The 21,629-nt window shown below is 37.6% G+C and overlaps 1 protein-coding gene across 6 annotated transcripts in view; it reads right to left on the bottom strand.

Moving 5' to 3' along the window:
* Positions 1–2,708: 2,708 nt before the first annotated feature.
* The window catches only part of dtnbb (dystrobrevin, beta b), a 102,039-nt gene continuing 83,118 nt past the window's right edge, over positions 2,709–21,629 (bottom strand). For 5 of the 6 annotated variants that reach the window (XM_034018200.3, XM_034018201.3, XM_034018202.3 and 2 more), the window contains 5 exons: positions 12,571–12,730; positions 10,730–10,819; positions 9,221–9,274; positions 8,864–8,897; positions 2,709–6,529 (listed from right to left, as the gene is read on the bottom strand). In XM_034018200.3, coding sequence (XP_033874091.1) covers positions 8,893–8,897; positions 9,221–9,274; positions 10,730–10,819; positions 12,571–12,730 — 309 coding nt within the window. In that variant the 3' untranslated portion in view covers positions 2,709–6,529; positions 8,864–8,892. The other variant, XM_059025740.1, reaches the window with a different exon arrangement.

The raw sequence follows: 21,629 nt of genomic DNA, 5'->3' as shown, positions 1-21,629 counted from the left end.
TATAATTACTGTTTGCAACTACTAGAGGCCCTCATATAATATTTTAGCGGCGGGTGCAGATGGCCGGGCTTTGTCTGTGGCTGCATTGCATTCCGGAACTGTTAACTTGAGGGACTTGATTGCTTGCACCATGCGGCAGGGTGTTGGGACTTGGCGCTGGATCAGGGATCACCAAGTGTTGTTCACGTGAACCCCATGCGGGTGTACAGGACTCTGATTGGGTAAGGAACGTGATAATCTATTACATTGTTGTTAGTTAAAGGTCAGTGGGCGCTGATTGGTTGAAGCCTTACATACTTGATGCACATGTCTGTCTGTCTCTGTCTGTAACACGCTACATGGTAAGCATGCATACGGCCTTGATTTTGTACCAACCGCCATTTAATGAGTCCCATGGTCCAAGTGGCAGAGGTAACCATGGTGACTATTTTGGATTCCAGGAGGATTAACCTGCTCTGAATGCTGGCAGTCACTGTACACCAGACTTCTCCTTTCAGTCCTGGCAGTTACAATGTTGTGCTTTATCAGATTTTGTTTGTTGCAGCATTGTAATTAGCTTCCTCCCTTGAATATGTGTTCAGCAAGGATCACTATGTGTGTAACATTACTCTAATAAATGGGTTATATCAAAGGCTATATACATTAGGTACCAAAAATACTGGCATATATTCACAGTGTTCTCCCTCAAGGACTGCTGCATAGTAAAGCCAAGTCAATGAAGGATATATATTTGTTCACTGTGCTACGCCACCTGTTGGAAACAACAACATAAGTTTCAGTTTAATCTGACCCCCCCCTCCATTATCACATTCTCTTGTATATATATATCATTTGCAAGATACTAATTCAAAATGAGTTTAGACAGAAAGAGAAAAGGTAATAATACTGTAGTCCGTCACGTATCCGACTGCGGTGGCACCAGAGTAAGGGTGGCTATGTAAAAAGTCAGAAAAATGAATCCTGCTTTAAATACCATTATCCACAGCTGTAACAATTACTATATTCACAGTTAGGGCAGAATTCACTTTCTTCCATTGTAACTTTCATTGGATTTAATTTAATATTATATCTTAACTGAATAATCCACACAGGTTTGCTGATAACAAATAACTTTTATTTTGGAGCAAGTGCGGCCATCTTAAGAGATTCAGGAACACAACTGAAACTCTGTCAAGAGGGACCACATAAAGAGGCTATCCAAAACACTGTACACCACCATCTAGTGGTCAATCCATATACTACACTATAACACTTAATATTTTTAAAGACACCATGCTTAAAACATGCCTGTCACCATAAAGGGTTAACAGCTATCTTTCAGCTTGATAGGCACCATGTTTAACTATGACCTCAGAAACATTGCCAAACTGTGCATTCCAGAGAAAACGGTCCATGCTATTCTTAGAGGATTAATTACTGCAATACTTTTTTTTGCAGGCCTCCCTGCAACACCAAGCTGCAGTCCCTGTTAGAACAAAAACTAGCATATTGCTCCAGTCCTGGCTTTAGTTCACTGCCTACTGGTGAAGTTTAGATTCCTTTTTTTTTAAATTTAATTTACAGTCATAAAACAGCCTGTAAATTAAACACTCTTAGTAAACTACTGTGGCACCAGTGGCAACGCTAGCATTTGAATCCCTCAAAATGTTTGGCACCACACATAAAACTGTGGTGGCTCAATAGCATTCAATGCAGTACGTGAGACTGATATGCAAGGAAGCAGCAGTGTGATCAGGCTCCCTTGCACTCCCCAGCCCTGGATCTTGACCACTGTACAAAAGAGGCAGGCTCGATCGCAAGAGCAGTTACAGTATATTTTCTGTTGCATGCATCACCTCATTTACAGGTCATTCTTGTACTAACTGCACTTACCGTGGGCACTTAGCTTCCAATGAGAGAATGTATAATAACTCCTGGCTAAAGTGTATCACCTTACTGAGGAACACCACTTTGCATTTTACTACTGGGATTTACTGTTGGACCTCAATTTAATGTAGCTGTAGTCCTCATAGGGAACTTACCAAGTTCCCTATGAGTATTATTATACTATCATCTGGCTGGGTTGTAGCATTCATCCTGTTTATGAATTGTTGTTTGTCACTAGTATTGTACTGTATATTGTATATATTTATATTATATCTAGATGAGACAGAACTGCTTGTTGATTGGCTGGGTGTGCTGTCAGTTATGTCACTCTGTATTGTGTAACTTGTTTAGTGCTATTGAGGTATTGTACTTGCTATTAGACTGCCACCTAAAAATGTTGGCCATTTTTCTATTAGATCTGCCAAATAATGTGTGGTATTAGTGCTTACTAGTATAAAGACATCCCTGGTAATATATTTCGATGTCTGGAGACTAGAACTGAAGAGAATATTCTGAACTTATGCCAAAACACCTTAAAGAAATATGAAAACAGCAGCATCTGATATCGTCAAAATAAACACTTTTCTATGATGATGATGTCTTTTTCTTCTTCAGCAAGTGTTAAAAACATTCTGCACTTTGGGATGTTATGTCGGTTCCCAATGTAACAAAGACACTTAAAAATGTCACTAAATCATTCATCTACTGTAGCTGCTACTTGGACAAACTTTGTCTCGAGTGTTCAATGGAGGTTTTGCACCTCAGTAACTTATGAAGAGGTGTGGCAAAGTGGTTAACAGTGTGCAGGTGCAAGTGATCAGTGAACAGACAGACAATTATAATCCAGGTGTAAAGTTGTTTAATGGGTTTGTATGTCCAGTGCCTGATGGCAAAACAAACAGTAAACAATAATGATGATAGGTAATACAGCGGCGTGTATTACTTACATTGTAATCCCCGGGTTTGTCCCGAAATAATAGTCCCACTTATTGTACACTCACACGAAACACAAAACACATACACAAGTCCGTTAGTGTGTGAATTGGTGCTTGTGGTGAAAATACAGTTATTTGTGATACAAGTGCTGGGCTGTTCCGGGTTTGAGCTGGCTTCTGGTGACAGCTCCGGAACATGTTAGCTGTCTAATAACAACAAGTAACAATTAGACAAAACAAACAAACAAACACTCATGATACAGATACACAAAGCACAGGTCCTTCCGGGTTTCATTAACCAAAACGAAGGAACAGATTACGTCTCTTCGACACCTACTTATACAGTCACTCATGACCCCTTGGTAAACAACTGCAGCCGCTCCTCCAATCCGCGGCTGCCACATAATTTCCCTTCCGGGTCGATGAGTTAATGTACCGAAGCTCCACCATTGTAGTTTATAGCATACCCAAAGCATCTGAGTATTACTGCATGTGTTAGATACACACTTTCACTAAAAGGCTTAAAAGTTCTTCTGTGACTATCTAAACTGATAACCTTGACATAGCTTTACATATATCGCTGATGATGTACAGTACTGAAAACCAAACCTCATGTGGTGGGAAGTCTGCCTTTTTTTTTTATACACTGCGCTGTACGTGATGCAGATCTACTCGTTAAACATATGAAATTCCCAAATCTCTTAAGGGATACTTTATTAAAGTCTTTGGTAACACTTTACCATAGGAACACCGTCTGAATATCTTATGCACTTTCTCTGAGTTCTGAAGTAATTCATTTTGAATTCAGCCCTGTTAGTTCATGTTCTTTTGTAACAAATGACGTTGATTACATGTATAAAGCATGCATTCATACATGAAATAAAACTTCACATAACCCCCTAATAGGCAAGTAAGATGGAATGAATGGATGCTTTATACATGTGATCAACAAAATGTGTTACAAAGAAAGTGAACAGTAAGGGTAGTCATGGTTGTGACCGAAACACCTGCACTTATTTGCACTTTTCACTGCACTTGTGCCTTGTCCTGAACATTCAATGTAAAAATAAAAACAACTTTTTGCATTAATGGCTTTTTGAAGTTTTTTTTGTTTCTTCAGCTTTACAGACAGCGAATCTTATTTCTACCTGCTTTCCAGGAAAGAAAAATAAGAAATAAAATAGAATTTTACAAAAGGTAATGCACTGGGTGTTCGTTCTTTCTTTCTTTCTTTTTTATTTCACATTTTATTCATTTATGAAACACAGTTAACCGGTGACATCAAATCAGGATTATGAAATAAATCAAGCAATGGCATCCAGCACCTAAACATTATTTAAAATAAACCTCAGGGGATTCATACATTTTGCATGATGTTCAGAAATACACACACTCCTCTACAAACCACTCGATATGATCATCAGTAGCAGCTGTGAAATATTACAAGTGTTGTATATTATATTACAGAGTTTGACAATGATTAGACCTGTGCTTCTGGTCAGACACCCATGTTGCTGAACCTAGACAATTGTACTTAATTGTATCCTTTTATGCTAACTTGAACATTTATGTATTTATTTCACTCAGTAATAAACCAGTTTCAAGTACTGGTAGGTCTTCAACTAACTTACTGGTTCTTGTAAATAAAATAAAGAGACTTTAAAAATAGAGGAAACCTAAACAATACACAGCAATTGCAAACTGAAGAAATAATTTGGCACATACACACACAAAAAAAAAAATCTTATATTCTAAACCAAATTTTACAACAGCATTTGATTGTAGGTTTTACAATTCCCTTTTCACACCCCACAGTCGGCACATGGGAAAGAGTTCGCTCCATGTATAGCTTTTTAAAAATCTTACAATAACATAGCTTAAAAACTCAAAGACCCTCACACTGGGACAGCAGCTAAGGCAATTACCTCAAGGCAGGCTGGTTTAACTTCCTTTGCTCAGTGCTTTCTATAACTGTTTTTTAGGAAGACACATGCAGCTTTTACATCACATTGTGTACATATATACTGCAATTTCAATATACATCAGTGGACTTTTTTGGTTTTACAGGCAACATAAATAATAATAATAAACACACACACAAAATATTACAGTGCTTTTCAAATGCAATAAATACATACCAACCCCATTAACGTACCTCAGCCATCACCTTATTAACCTACTATAGAACACCTCCCCAATACTCTCACCACTGTTTTTGAACAGAAACAGGTACACTCCTACATTTATACTGAACAGACAACCAGGTTGTTTTTGAGCAATCCCAACACATACCAAAGCTGTTTCTTTAAAAATGTCACATCCACAACCAACAACAAACTTTCTCTTTGCACCGTGAACTCTCACATACATTTTCTAATTATTTTTGTAACCTTTCCAAACTGTTTGAAACCGCTGTATTTGACAAAACAGTTCCTCTCAGTGTACGTTCAACATAAAACGAGCTACAGGTTTCAGTAACAACAACAATTATTATGTCCCTGAGCACATTTTATAAGCTGTAACACTAACATTTCGGATTGCTTTTTTCTAATTAATTTAATTCAAAACCTAAACTTTGTTTCCAAGAAACACCAATAGGAACCTTTTTTTTTTTTTTATCTATCATCATTAAAGCAATCAACTGTTATTTGAGCCCCCCCCCTTTTTTTTCTGTAGAATGATAAATACATATTTTTGATAAATACATATTTTTGATGGGGAAAGAGTTTGATTCAAAATAAATCTTATTTTAGCCACAATATTTCTGATCCAATTAAAAATTAGAACTGTCACGGATGATAATCCAATATTATGTAATACAGAGACATCCTTTTTAAAGACAGACTTTTAAATCCGACTACAGGGTGGCCATCGTAATTTATCGGCTAGTGAGATAACAACCAGACTAGACAGCAGTTAAAGTAAAACCACATGTACAGGATCCCCTCTGGAACCTAAAATGTACAGGATAGCAGTCAAATGATGCAGGTTTGTTGTGAGCGTTCCTATCAGTTATGGTATCGCTTCATGCAAATGCTCAGATTTCTTAGAGCTGTCATTTTGCTTGGAATTAATTCTAATGTTGGTTTGGGCATTTGTGCATAGATCTTCAGTGCATAGATCCTCAGTGCATCTTCAGTGTACTCTTCTATGTGATTTATGTTTTGGCAACACTGAAATCAGAACTCAAAACCATTTACCCATAAAAAAGGGCCACAGATCAGTACATCAAAAAGAGGAAGAGACACCAGAAGACTAGTACTTCTTCAGTAGTAAGTGAAATGTGTGCATACTATAGGGCCTGGTTTTCAAAAAGGGGACTTTAAGTAAATTTACTCAAATCAATTTAATATAAATCTGCACTGCTTTTGTATTTCAAAATACTTGTAATGCATTATTTTGTTCAGGTGTTTCCACAGATTTATTAAATAGAGCTTTATTAAACGTAAGTACCCAGCTTTGAAAATCAGGCCTCAAGTGTACATTTTAGTGTATATAGATATGTTTTCATATAGACACAAAATAACTTATTTTTTTGTTGAGGAAAAGCATTTGAAAACTAAGCCTTTAACAGATGAGAAAATGTGAAAATACTACATGCATAAATGGAACTGCTATTCTGTTCTTTCAGCCACATGACAGTGTCTTCACTGACTGAATGCTGTGCCTGTCCGCAAGGATGAGGGTATGTCTGCAATGTGATTAGTTGCTCTGTACAGTCACTGTGCCTATAGACAGAGAAAAAGGCAAGACATATTACAGCATTTGTTTACAACCGTTCTCTTGTCTGCTTAGATTCTTAGATTAACCCCCATAGTCTATTCAGTTCCATGGACTAGGCCAGGAATCTTTCCACTGGTCACAGTAAAGCTACACACAAACATGGTTAACACCTTTTCAATTAATTTAAAAGTATTTATTAACCTTGATTGTGTTTGAACCCAAGTCCCTGAGGCTTCCGTTAGATCCAGGACAGCAAAGGTCATTACTTTAGTTAACTGTGTGTTAAAAATGGCTGCTTCAGCCGTACTAAAGACATCAATGAACATAAGGAGCAAGATCTTCTCTTTTGGTTAAAATTTTAATTGTGTGAGGAGCTTTAGTCTCCTTGGGTCAATTGCAGTGAACTAAAAGGAGCGTACTAACTGGGGATGATCCCGTGGTTAGTAAGGAGGACGGTACTAAATTAGTACGCAAGTTAATACCAATTGCAATGTACTAAGCAGCTCCAGATAGTCACCAGCTGCGTATTAAAATTTGTCTCAATTGCAACAAACCCAAAGTAACTGCTGTTGCCCTCTAGAGCAGCGTTTCTCAACCTTCAAGGCCCACTTAGTACTGCAACTCAATTTTTCCAGTCCAATCCCTTTTCAACAATGAAACTGTTAAGGCAACGGAAACACTCGTCCGCTGTTGTTCTTGTAGACAGCTCATCACAGAAAAGTATGTCTTCATGCAGGTCACCATTCCAGCAATACCGAACAAAGACGAGCAGTAACGCTGAGCTGGAAACATCTGTAGATTCATCCAGCTGTATTGCGAAAAACTGGCTTTTCTTCATCCTTTCCAAAAGTTGACTTTCAATGTCATCACTAATATCCACTATTCATCGTTTGAAAGGGGAATGCTCTGAATTTTTTTTGCTGCAGCGTCACCAAGTATTTCACGACAAATGTCCACAGCACTTGGCAAAATAAGCTCTTCTCCAATTTTGTAGGCTTTTTTACAGCGGGCTATATGGGCTGCAACAAGGTAAGACGCTTTCAGGGCTTTTTCAGAATGTGTTGCGAGCGAACTTAGACATCTGTTGACTTTTTAGCTGATCTTGCTTCCTTGCAAAACATTCTTTTGGCTTTCCAACACATCCAGGGTGTTTAGTTTGTAAATGCCTTTCCAGCTTTGAAGGCTTTAGTGCTTCATTGGACAACACCTCACCACATTCAACGCCTTGGCTCTGAATCACCCGTTGTTGTAAAACCAAACTTAATGTCGTTGGGATCGTACTTTCTCACTCCTCGCTTCGACTTTCCGGCTACTCCACCATCACTAACCTTTCTCTTCAAAAAACGTTCCACCTTCTGATATTTTCCTAGCCTTTTATCTTGTATTGTCGTGCGTGGCATGCAGTGTTTTTTTTAATTTTTATTCTCATACTAGCGCGAGCCATTTGACTTCTGTTGCTCCATCACCGAATGACGTTTTACACATGTAATGTAGTATTATTCAGTACTATTCTCTGTACTTTGTGTGTCTCTTGTAATTCTTTTCAGCATAAGAAAAAAAAAAGAAAAAAAATCTTCAGAATGTATGCGAGTGTGCTATAACTGTTGGTTTCACTTTCCCGGTCTGCCCGCGGCCCATTACCTTGTGTCTCAGACCACCAGTGGCCCACCGGTTGAGAAACGCTGCTCTAGAGGATACTAAAACAACAATACCAAGTTAGTCCAGCAATTTCTGTAGACTAAAGACTTGTGGTATCGTACTAACTGGAACAAATATGAAGAATGTATTGACAACTACTATGAAACTGAACTATTAATTATTTGAAATCATCTTGGGGGGGGGGGGGAAGTGTCAAAACGTTTGCAACAAATTGATCTTAATTTATTGAAAATAATCTTTTATAGGCTATAGCTGAAATATGTAATTAGCTTTTCTGATTCGATTTACACCTTTTATAGTCTACAATATGCCTTTGGTCCTATCAACAAAAGCATTTGTTTTGTGTGTGAATTAAATAACGAGGACTAGTACAAGTTTTGTTTATCCTCTAATGCAGCTTCATTAATTTTGGTGGTGTTTTAAAAATAAATGTGATTATACATGTGAATTTGGTTTAAAAAAGGGGAAAATATTCTTATGAAATACAGCTTTAGTATTTACTTTTGTGTGTAAATACAAAACATTTTCTTAAGTTCAAAAAAATGAAATTAAAAACAATAATACATTTTAAAAAAAGGAAAAAGAAAGAGTTTGATCTTTCAATGAAAAATAACACTCTTAAAATATAATTAGCTGGAACCAATCACTCTCAGAAAAAACGAACATACTCCAGTACTTACTTGGATTGTTTAATTTTGTTTCTTCCAACTTAATCTGCAATATGAAAAAAAAATGGATTTGTGAATAAAAAACAATATTATGGATGGTATGTTATATTAAGGTAGGTAGCTAACTTTGATACGGAACATTTCTTAGTGAAGGTTCAGATACACAAATTTAAAAGTGAAGGGTTGTTATATTTTCCACACCATGTGGAGTGTCCACATCACTGGTGGCACCACAAATCTGCGAACACAAACACAAGCTCCTCTCACAGGGAGGCCTACATTCATTGAACGTTACAAGGACTCATAGGCCTTGCCTATTACCTTTTATAAACAACATGAGAAAGGCCCTCCTGATGAGCTGAGACTCACCCCGGTCTTTTCCATTCTGCATCTTCCCCTCCTCCTCGCCTTCACCACCTTCATCTAAAAGCCAAAAGTATACAACACAGTCCATGATGTTCACTTCATATACCAGTACTGTACTTTTAACATATAATGACACATGCAACACACAAAATGTAGTCCATTTTTAAAAAACATAATTCAGACCTTCCTTTAACTTATTTGTGCCATTATATCTCCCTTTTGTTTTTTTATGCAATTTGTATTTCAGTAGTTTCTCAGTTCTGCAAGTGTATCAATCAGGAGTACTGTTAGAAACGTCAAGTTGATCATTTGAATGTAAAAACAAACAAAAGCAGAACAGGAAATATTTTGTATGCAAAATAGTATGCTGCTCACTAAAACAAAATGTAATTTAGGTTAAAAAATAAAAATAAACTTAATAGCATGCACTGCCTTAAATACCAAATTGTATGTATGCTGTACAGTACATACAGGTTAGCGATTTGGATTAATAGGATGGAACTGTTTTTCAGTGCATTCATGTTGCCAATTCATTTTGGACATGGCAGCTATGTGGAAAATGTTTTATTTTAAATGGAACTATTTCAGACTCTTTCAAGTAATTGAACTTGCTCATGTTTTCCATACCCTGCACTTGTTATATAAACCAAATACTCCATGAGCTTCATGGATTGCTGTGGTTAATTCACTCCTGTGTACGGCCGTAAACAGCCCATTTGATCCCTCTGCGAGGCTCAATGGTTATTCAGCCATCCTAATTCGTGGAATAACTACAGTGCTTTATTCATGTTCATCACACTCTCAATGGAAAGATCAGCCAGCTGCAATATTTTGTATCTTTAGAATTCCATTCACAGTATAAACAATAAGATTAAATCAGAAACTATAATACAGTTATAAAACAAATGTTTTTCAGATGCTGGTAACCCAGACTTTTCTTAAAACAAAAACTTTCAGACCAATGTCAGAAAAGTCTAAGGGCTCAATTTTTATATCAATGCACTGTGTTCAATGGCAATATATATGTGTTTATGAACATTTATGAAACAACTTTGTATCTGCTGTAAATCTGTGAGAAGACCCAAAATGCCCATATCAGTGTTGGAAAGTTTCTTTAAGAAAAGTCTGGGTTAATAATTTGCTCAAACACCGAAATAACCTTTCATTTCGTACTCAGGCTCAAATCACGAAATGTTTATTTTGTCGATGACTAACTGAATCCTGACTGAGTGTAATATATGGATTTAAAGGGATTCATATCTATAAGGGACCAACACATTTTATGCATTTAAGGAATTAATATCTGTAGAAAAGTATTGGTTGTTAGCAACTTGCTTTAATAACATCAGCTTACACAAACCAAAAAGAAAAACAACAGGCTTTGGTAAAGAGAGTTATAGTGAAAACCGCTGAACAAGTAGAAAGTAAAAACTGTACGAAATAAAAACATTGAGTGATCTCCAGTTCAACACCATGTCTAATAAGCCACACTGATTATTAATATTGTCCTACCTGAATGAAGTTCTTTCACCAAGGAGGACATGGTGTTTGTGATAGAATCAGCTGCCACTAACAAGTCATTGCGAAGGTTCCTCCGGGCACCTGTGCAATAAACAAGTATAAGCAATCTGTAATTGCTTTTCTCCAATGGACAACCCTGCAGTAAGTAATAACATGGTACAAAAACAACTGTGCCACATACCGGCTTATGTTAAAAAAAAATATTTACTGCCAGTTTTTAAATAGTCTTGTTATAAATTTTGTTTCAGCAGTGTGGAGTAGTGGTTAGGGCTCTGGACTCTTGACCGGAGGGTTGTGGGTTCAATCCCCAGTGGAGGACACTGCTGTTGTACCCTTGAGCAAGGTACTTTACCTAGATTGCTCCAGTAAAAACCCAACTGTATAAATGGGTAATTGTATGTAAAAATAATGTGATATCTGTATAATGTGAAATAATGTATAATGTGATATCTTGTAACAATTGTAAGTCGCCCTGGATAAGGGCGTTTGCTAAGAAATAAATAATAATAATAATAATTAAACAACAAGTTATTAGGCCTGTCGCCTTGATTGTATAATTAAGGCTGGGATTTTGTCACGGAAATTTGTACTACAAATCACAGTGCAGTCACAGTAAATGCATTCAAAATCACGGAGGAATAAAGGGGGAAATGGTGTGTAATGAAAACGGGGATGAAAATTCAACTATGTTTTTTTAAATACAAATACAATATAGGAAAATTAATCAATTTTTTTAAAAATGTATTATGGTTTTCATAACATCAGGTTTATCCTGTAAATCGGTAAGCTTCACAGTGTATACAACTATAAATAAAAATGTTTGTGCAACATAACATTTGGTGGGTTTTCTACAGGACACCAAACAAAAACTGTCCCGTTTGTGACACAATGTCTCCAAATGTTCATCACAGCTTGTTTTCCAGCTGTAATCTACTGGTATGTTGCACGTTGGACAAAACAAAAACCTCTGCTTTCAAAATATATTTTTGGGGTATTGTGCACCTCGTCACTGTGCGCTTCTTTTTGCTGTTTTGTTCATTTTTAAAAAAATGTTTGCAATGTGGCCACGTATTGAGTTAACAGCTACATTGCAAATTAAGGCAACCGAGCAAGAAACCAAGCTATCATCATGCTCGTTCAACATCATTAGCACAACCGAGGTAGTTTTTTCTTGGTTAAGGTGGAATTTCAAGTAGTGTTGGTAAAGTTCAATATTCTCTACTAACGTCACGGACACCAACACAAATCAGAGAATCCGTGACACCTGTGACCACCATGACTTAATCCCAGCCTTATTTATAATGTATGCTCCAAGGGTGAATAGTCCAATTTATAACCAGATATTCACAGCATTTCACAGACAAAGGTCATTAAAATGGAATAATCTCAGATAGGCTTATGTGGATGTGAATAAGAATAATGTTCCCATACACAGACAGGAAATGTTCCTAACAGGGCTACACATGTGTTATCCTTAAACACAAGTCTGTCAGTTTACTCTGCTTTAAAACAGTCTTTAAACTTTAAACCGCACATAAAACTCCCATCCTATACCAATTTAAATACTGGGAAAATAAATAAAATGCCCTCATTCTGTTTAACCTTTCAAAATGACATTAATATTCGAAAATATACTGTATACTTTGAAAAACAAATGGGTTAATTTTAACAAATATGTGCCTTTGGTACAACCTCATTGCAAACTACTTGGCTGCCAAAAAGTGAACTGCATCTCATTACAATCACTTTCATAACTGCATGCACATAAGTTCCCACAGATAGCTCTTTTAATGAAGGCGGGATGCACCACTTAACTTCTTATCAGCACTCACCCTGCGCGAAGGCTTCCTGCACATCGCCCCCCACTCCTGCCAGCGAGTCCTGAGGAGCATGTGTGGGGGTGGAGCCAGCTGATGTTGAGCGGACCGGCATTGGCATCGGGCAACTAGCACAGTGGCTGGGGGAGGAACGAGGTGAGCCTGCCGCTTGAGCCTACATATGAGAAAACGTTAAGTTATTATCATAACCCTGGTTCCCTGAAATAGAAATGTAACCATTACTGTATGGGTATTTACCTCCTAAAAACCCAAAACCTGAATATTGATATACCAAAGCTGCTCAACGAGCCTGTGGCACAGTCATGCACTGGCCCCAAGGGTACATAGCTCACAGATCTCAGCGTTATTTATTTTTTTTCCTTCAAGCCTGCTGTAATCATGGGCGCAGCAACCTTAAAGGTTAATGGTTCCATTTATTTATTTTTAAAATTTAGTAGTCGCCAATTGATTTTACACTGTTTTTCTCCCAATTTGATATCTAATTGTATTTAAGCTCAACTCACCGCTACCACCCCTAAGATGAACCGCATTTTTCCACCCTGCAGCCCCGCCATGCTGCCAACCCAGAGCTACAGCGTAGGAGGACAACGCAGTAGCCCACACCGCCACATTGCATATGTCCTTGACAGATGCACCCTGGAATAAAGCCCACAAAGTTGCCATGCCCCTGGTGGAAAGGGCAGTGTGCTTTTCTGGAAAGGGCAAGTTGGCACGCTCACAGGCATTCCTGACTGTCTGCTATCCACTAGGATATCCGCTGCTTAGACAGGGCTTGACCATGGGACTTCGCCCCATAGCAGACAAAAAATTGTTCGGACTGCCTCCAACTTTTTGTCCTGTCAATGTAGTACACCAGGGCCTGCACGGGGCAGAGTGTATGGAGCGTATGGGTACGGAGCGTGACCTTTGTCCTGGCCTCCGTAAAAATTAAGCAGGCTTTCGCCATCGAGAATGCCTGCACCTCACTCACCCTGGTGTTCTCTCTGCCTCGCTTCTCCCACGCAACTCCACTACTCCGCTCACTCCACTGGATCCCAATCACCGCTCGCATCCAGTTCAAGACTCTTGTACTAGCCTACAGATGCCTTGACCAGAATGCACCCAGCTACCTCCAGACCCTCATCTCTCCCTACACCCCAACTCGACCTCTCCGGTCCGCCTGCACTAGAAGCCTGGCTCTACCTCCTCTACGCTCTCCTGCCTCCAGAGCCCGCTCCTTCTCCACCCTCGCTCCGCAATGGTGGAATGACCTTCATACAGATGTCAGGACTGCCCAGTCACTGACCACATTCCGGTGCCTCCTTAAGACTTACCTCTTCAGACAGCACCTGTAGAACTCCTCTGTTTTTCCCCTGGCTCACTTATCACCCTTCCTTAAATGTGCTTTACTTGCTCTTATCTGCCCCCTATTTTACTGCATTTAATCCTGTACTTCAGAGTACTGTAATCTGCCAAGTGTTTAATCTGTAGTATTTTGTATTTAAACATATCCTGATGTAACTATCACTGACACTTATCTGCTGTATTATTGAATTGTATTTTGTCACACTTGTACTTGCTTGAACCAAAGTCATTGTATTTATCTTGCTCTTAATTGTATTATTACTTGTACTGTGATACTTGAAATGTATTTGCTTACGATTGTAAGTCGCCCTGGATAAGGGCGTCTGCTAAGAAACAAATAACAATAATAATAATAATCCCTGGGAAGATGTGACTCAAGCCGCTGGCTGCACGTGGGGCACAAGGACACAGCGGGACGTAACAAGCAACAGGCTGTAGTGCACAATATAGTGTACTTAGAAAAACTATTACAGCATTAATGTAATATATTGCATAAATGAAGTGTAAAACACAATAATTTGCAAAAAATTACAAAGTCAGAAGCAACAGGTACTTATCTGAACCAGGCTCTCCAATCAGGTCAGTCTTGAAAGGAAAAATGGCGCGGAGATCTGTGAGCGCAGTCCTTATGTACCCTCAGGGGCAGGGCATGACTGTCACAGGCTCGTTGAGCAGTTTTGGTATATCAATATTCAGGTTTTGGTCTTTAGGAGGTAAATACCCATAAGTTAATGGTTAAATTTCGTACTTGAAAGGGAACAAGATGGGGAAACAAAAGTTGGCCACATGGAACACAATGTGCTCTGCTCTTTCCTGCACTTGTCGGCCGAATCTGGGGTAAATTATGTCTAAGCAGGTTAGGGATATATGATCACCAGCTGGAGTGTGACATCACCTGTCGCTTTTGTCTTTAATGCTCAACTCTCAACTGGCAAATTACCACTTCAAGAATACTGTACACCAATTGAACAATCACTGCATTTGTAAATGGCAATGACATTGAGGTGAACAGAGAGACAGCTCATCACTGATTCATTTTCACAGCTAAACCAAGTTAATTATAAATGTGACAGGTTGTTCCCTATTTCCTACAGCATAACACGTCTTTGCCTGAGATTGCAATCCTTCACGACAAAGCATGTATTTGAACAATACATTGGCCTATAGGAATCCACAGGGAAATTCAACTGATGTACATTATACAGTGCCTTGCATAAGTATTCACCCCCCTTGGACTTTTCCACATTTTGTAGTGTTACAACCTGGAATTAAAATGGATTTAATTAGGATTTTTTGTCACTGATCTACACAAAATAGTCCATAATGTCGAAGTGGGGAAAAAAAATCTACATATTTTTCAAAATTATTTACAAATAAAAGACTGAAAAGTCTTGATTGCATAAGTATTCACCCCCTTTGCTGTGCCACCCCTAAATAAGCTCTGGTGCAACCAATTGCCTTCAGAAGTCACATAATTAGATGAATGGAGTCCACCTGTGTGCAATTAAAGTGTCACATGATCTCAGATTAAATACACCTGTTTCTGGAAGGCCCCAGAGTTTGTTAGAGATCATATCTAAACAAACAGCATCATGAACACCAAGGAGCTATCAAAACATGTCCGGGATAAAGTTCTGGAGAAGCACCAATCAGGGTTGGGTTATAAGAAAATATCCCAAACTTTGAACACCCCCCGGAGCACCGTTAAATCCATTATTAAAAAATGGAAAGAATATGGCACAACCGCGACTCTGCCTAGAGAAGGCCGTCCACCAAAACTCAGTGACGAGGTAAGGAGGGCATTAGTCAGAGAAGCAACCAAGAGGCCAATGGTAACTCTGAAGGAGCTGGAGAGATCCACAGCTGAGATGGGAGAAACCATCCATGGGGCAACTATAACCCAGACGCTCCACAAAGCTGGGCTTTATGGAAGAGTGGAGAGAAGAAAGCCATTGCTGAAAAAAACCCATATCAAATCCTGTTTGGATTTTGCCAAAAGGCATGTGGGAGACACAGCAAACATGTGGAAAAAGGTTCTCTGGTCTGATGAGACCAAAATTGAACTTTTTGGCCTTAGCGCAAAATGCTATGTGTGGTGCAAAGTCAACACTGCTCATCACCCTGAGAACACCATCCCCACGGTGAAGCATGGTGGTGGCAGCATCATGTTATGGGGATGCTTTTCATTGGCAGGGACTGGGAAATTGGTCAGGATTGAGGGCAAGATGGATGGAGCCAAATACAGGGAAATTCTAGAGGAAAACCTGTTTCAGTCTGCAAGAGACCTGGGACTAGGGCGGAGGTTTACCTTCCAGCAGGACAATGACCCTAAACACACAGCCAAAGCTACACTGGAGTGGTTTAAAAACAAGAACCTGAATGTCTTAGAATGGCCCAGTCAAAGCCCAGACCTCAATCCGATTGAGAATCTGTGGCAAGACTTGAAAATTGCTGTTCACCAACGGTCCCCATCCAACTTGACAGAGCTTGAGCAATTTTGCCAAGAAGGATGGGCAAAACTGCAGGACCCAGATGTGCAAAGCTGGTAGAGACTTACCCAAAAAGACTCGCAGCTGTAATTGCTGCCAAAGGTGCTTCTACCAAGTATTGACTCAGGGAATACTTATGCAACCAACAAATGTCTTTTTTTTGTTTAATTAACTTTTGTGTCACAATAAAAAATATTTTGCACCTTCAAAGTGTTAAGTATGTTGTGTAAATAAAATGGTAAAAATCCCAATTAAATCCATTTTAATTCCAGGTTGTAACACTACAAAATGTGGAAAAGTCCAAGGGGGGTGAACACTTATGCAAGGCACTGTATATACTTTACTTTGTGATTTACCTACAGACTTTCTAATACTTAATGCACCATTCACCTGTTCTATTCTATCATTAATTAATCAGATACTAGTCCCCTTTTGTCATTACAAACACCTTAACCAAAAATGAATTACAATTTCATACTCATAAAAAAATATCAGCTTTCAATTTTGCGTGTTACGCTTTCTCAGCATTTGTTTTTTAATATGTCAAGTCTTGCCTTTTATTGCCTTGTATTGAAATACTACTCCCATCTAAATCACAAAACCCTAAATGGTAATCTTACATCTGTTTCGTTATATTCTAAAGCACATTTCTATTAAATGCAGATGCCATCTTGAAATGAAAACATATATAACTTTTTTTTTTTTTTTTTTTTTTTAAGATGATTTCCACATTTCTTTATTTGACAATGATGAAACATAAAAAGGATAATAAACATATAGCCCATTTGCAAAATGTGATGTTTTTACTGTGGCATTGTCAAATAATAAAGCCGTATCTCAGCAACAGACTGAATGGCCACTTTCTCCTCCCAATCCTCTGTCCTGGACACATGGCAGGAAGCCAGGTAGCAGATGGATATTGGGTATAATTAGCATCATTGTGCAGCAGCTAGCTAAGATAAAACAGAGTCGAATCTATTCAGGACTGATATTTGTGGGCCTCTAGTCATTTATTAATTTTAGTCTGGGATCCAGGTACATACTGTAGCAGTTATTTTTCATTTCCAGAGCTTTTTATTTATACAGCAAGGACATTCTAAATGTCCCTTTCCTGCAGGCATAACAGCTACAGCTAGTAACCTCAACCTTTGAGATAGTGATTTTCTACAGTGCATTATCATAAGCCTGAGTAATCACTGAGTTGTTATATCCCTTAATTTTGAAATCTATCACATAATTCATTAGCATGAATCTCAAAACTCACTTTCTGAATCGCATATCCTTCTGATCCTCAAAAGTTGACTATAGGGTAGCTTCCGTTTTAAAGATGAAGTATGAAAACTTTTTGCAACAAGTTGTTTCTATCTGTATCTTTCTTATACAAAGATGTACTTAAAAGTGAACCAGATTTAGAAACCTGAACATCAAGGAACGGTATAGATATCTGACTAGAATTTAAGTTAAAAGTAATTGAATGTAATCTACCATTGTTTTAAAGTAAAAAAAAATGGTTTAATTCATCCGTATTCCCATGCCAAATGAAAAAAAAAAAAAACACATCATCAATATCTTAACCAAACATAATCTAATTCAAATTTACCCATAAATAAATTAGCAGAGTTAGGTGCCATTATGGAACCCACTGCAGTCCCCTGAATCTGTAAATAATGTTTATCTTCAAAAAGGAAATACTTTCTCTAAAACAATGGCAGCCAACTGTGTCAAAAAGAGTTGGGAAAATTATCCTGTAAATGTGTAGACAAAAAATGATTCAGGGCTAATAGGCCCAAATCATGTGGAATATTTGTGTAAAGAATAGAAACATCTATTGTACAAAATATATCAGTAGAAGATACCTCCACAGTTTTAATGCGATTCAAAAAATGAGGAAGGCGATTCCTGTACAAATGGCTTAATAAAATGATCAACAAACTGAGAGATTGGTTCAATAAGAGCTTTATTTCCAACAACTATTGGTCAGCCTGGAGGATTAGACAAATCTTTATGTATTTTAGGTAGTGTGTAAATCACAGATCGTTTTGGAGGCTGTTGTAGGAAATCAAATTCATTTTTATTTAACCAATTGTTTTTCTTGCCCTCCTCTAACACTTCCAGGTTCTCTTTCGAAAAATTCAACCGTAGGGTCAGAAGGTAAAGGCAAATAGAGTGAAGTATCATCTAATTGTTTTAAGGGATGAAATTCAGCATCTTGTACAACAATTGCCCCTCCCTTACTAGCAGGTTTAAGAACAATAGAATCATCATTCATTAAATCATTAAGTGCTCGTTGTTCAGATACAGACAAATTAAAATACATTTTTGGATGAGAACATAGTAAAGTAGAAGTATCTCTTTCTACTAGACAACAAAAGGTATCGACTGAAAAGCTCAAAGCACAAGGTGACATAAAGCTACTCTTAGGTTTAAAAGCCTTTTGTTCTTGTGAAGTTACATATGTATAAGATTGCTGAGCAAAATAAGATTTAAGTCTAATAGATTGAAAGAGCTAGTAAAATAATTAGCAGGTTCAGAAGGGAGAAAAGACAGACCTTTGCTCAAAACAGATTTTTGATCAGGTGAGAGATTTATACCTGATAAATTAACAACCAGTGTCACATCTTCCTTGTTCCTCGCCTTCCTCTTTGATCTCCTTGTCCGTCTTTTCCGCATTGTAGATTTTGGGATCTTGTCACAGGGGAGCATCTCCGTCGATCTTGTTCTAAAAAATCCCCGAGCCACTGGACGTGGAATGTCCGCTATTGGATGTATTAAATCGTTCAGGCTGACAGATCTCAATTAGACTTTTACATCGTTCCTCAATTTCTCGAAGTGTCAAAGCGTCAGAATTTCCAGTGACTTCTTGTTGCAATACCGCGATTTCCTTTCTTGCAGATATTAACTTCTTATTGACATGTTCAATAATAAGGAGAATCAAATCCAAGGAACATTTGTTAAGAATTTTGCACCATTTCTTAAAGAAATCTTCATCCAGCTTTCCCAAATTAGGTTCTTTATTCATTCTTAGACCCCTGGGTATTCTTTTTTTCTTCCAGTATTGTGATAAAGTGCTCCCATGTGCAAACAGTCTTACTTTCTTTTTAATGGATTCCAAGCGTGTATGTAACATATCCAAATATGTTACAGTTTCATTATGAACATCTGGAAACAGTATCCAAACAGAGTCAACATAGCAGAAAGAGAAAACAAAAGCTTCATGGCAACTGCAAATAAATAAATATTGGATCATTCTCAAATTCAGTGTCTCAGTGTTTGGGAATTGGAGGCAATAAACAGTACTGTACCAGCGGAGCAACTACCCATGCTAAATAAAGTGCCATGAAAAAAAAAAAAAACTGCAGGAAACTGAGGCCCATATTTAAGACTATTTTATTCATGGCAAAAAAAATGTTTATTTCACAAAATAAACCAAAAAATAGGTATTTCAAGATATTTCACGATTAACAAAATGGGTAGGATTTTCAAACTGTCGTAAATGATTACTCCATTGTTAATCAAGAAATCAGTATGTAGCATTGATTTTGGCATTTTCAAGCAGTCATTGTGCATATTTCGTTATTAAATAATCGTCCTAATGTGATTTCCAAAATTATGTTGATTTATGAAATAATGTTAATATCTTAACGAGCAGGGCTTCTTGTGACTTTTGTTTGCGTGGGAATTTAAAAGCAAATCCGTGTTAATTGTCATCATTTATCAGGAGTTACTTTGCACCTGGAAAAGGAGGGTTTTAATTAATGAAAGAGTATATAACTCACCCTGAAACAGACATTTAACAGACCACAGCTGTGACAATACAGAGAGAGTGTACAGGACCAGGGTTAATTTCTTACAGACTACCTCGATTATTCAATATTTGTACTTAAGAAAATATTTTTGCCTTTTCTATACTTATGGTTATAAATGAGATTTCTTCACTTATTTTTAACTATTTGTAACCTAAACATATTTCGTAATGTTGTCAGACTCTCCCGCACACTTTATGTACAATGTACACTTTCACCTTCACACGTTTGTATGCATATAAAATGTTCTTCTAATACTGTAAGTGTTCGGTGGCTAATCATGTTGAGTATTTATCGTGGAGGAGAGCAAAATGAATGAAAAGAAAATTCACAGAACAATTAACTATAAACAAATTGTGTATTGGGTAGGGTTCTACCGTAATTTTAAAAGTTTAATAAATATATAATGGTATACATGTATAATAACTAACTACAAACACCAATGGCACTTGAAACGTATGTATTTATATATTGCCTACAATCGTACATACTGCACAGAAATCATGAAATTAGCCCAATACTGCGATTTTTTCAATATTCTTAAGAAATAAAAATAAATGATTTCATAATTATTTGTATTTCATACAAAAAACTAAAAAAAAAATCACATTAACTAAACTGTACAGCCCTGCTGCTATGTGCCTTCCTGTACTATTCGGCATGCACATAGTGCTGTGCAGTGATTATGTCATGTGATGTCTAGGTGTGATGTCCCAATCTAGGCGGGAAATTAAAATACGTCACACTGTAAACAAGTGGATGTCTCTTAAATAGCTAAAAATGTGTCTGCAGCAGATTACGTAAAGCAGTATCCAGCAGGAGTTTTACACAGCGATGGAGGTAAGCTCTTCTGTACGTCCTGCACCGTTACTGTAGATCACTACCGAAACTCGTTTGTTGACAGGTATTTAGATTCAAGTATTCACTGAAAGGAGAAAGCAGAAATCCAGAGCAGTACTGCGACTGCTTTACTTGCAAAGAAACAAAAACAGTGACTTCCATGATTTTAAAGTCCACTTAAAAAACCGTGAAGCACAAAACACATTAAATTTTGACCTGACAGAGGCGTTTGTTTGCGCAAATATCCCTCTTAAAAAAATGGACAACTAAAAAGTTATGTACTGTACATTCTTCAGCCTGAATGTAGCAAATGGAGCGATTCCTTCATCTACACAGCTGAGACATGAATACTTACCTAAAGTTGCGGAGCATCACAAGCAGGAGATATAATGTGATATCTTGTAACAATTGTAAGTCGCCCTGGATAAGGGCGTCTGCTAAGAAATAAATAATAATTATGAAATTGGTAAAACAGTCTGCTTGCTTGTCAGTGGTCACTGACGAGTCAACTGATGCCCAAGATCAGTATATGTTACACTTTTTTTTTTTTTTTTAAATTTAGTAGGTCGCCAATTTG

Source organism: Acipenser ruthenus, chromosome 6 (assembly GCF_902713425.1).
Source record: "Acipenser ruthenus chromosome 6, fAciRut3.2 maternal haplotype, whole genome shotgun sequence".
Lineage (NCBI taxonomy): Eukaryota > Metazoa > Chordata > Actinopteri > Acipenseriformes > Acipenseridae > Acipenser > Acipenser ruthenus.
Note: the sequence above shows the minus strand (reverse complement) of the source record. Positions and strands in the feature narration are given on the sequence as shown.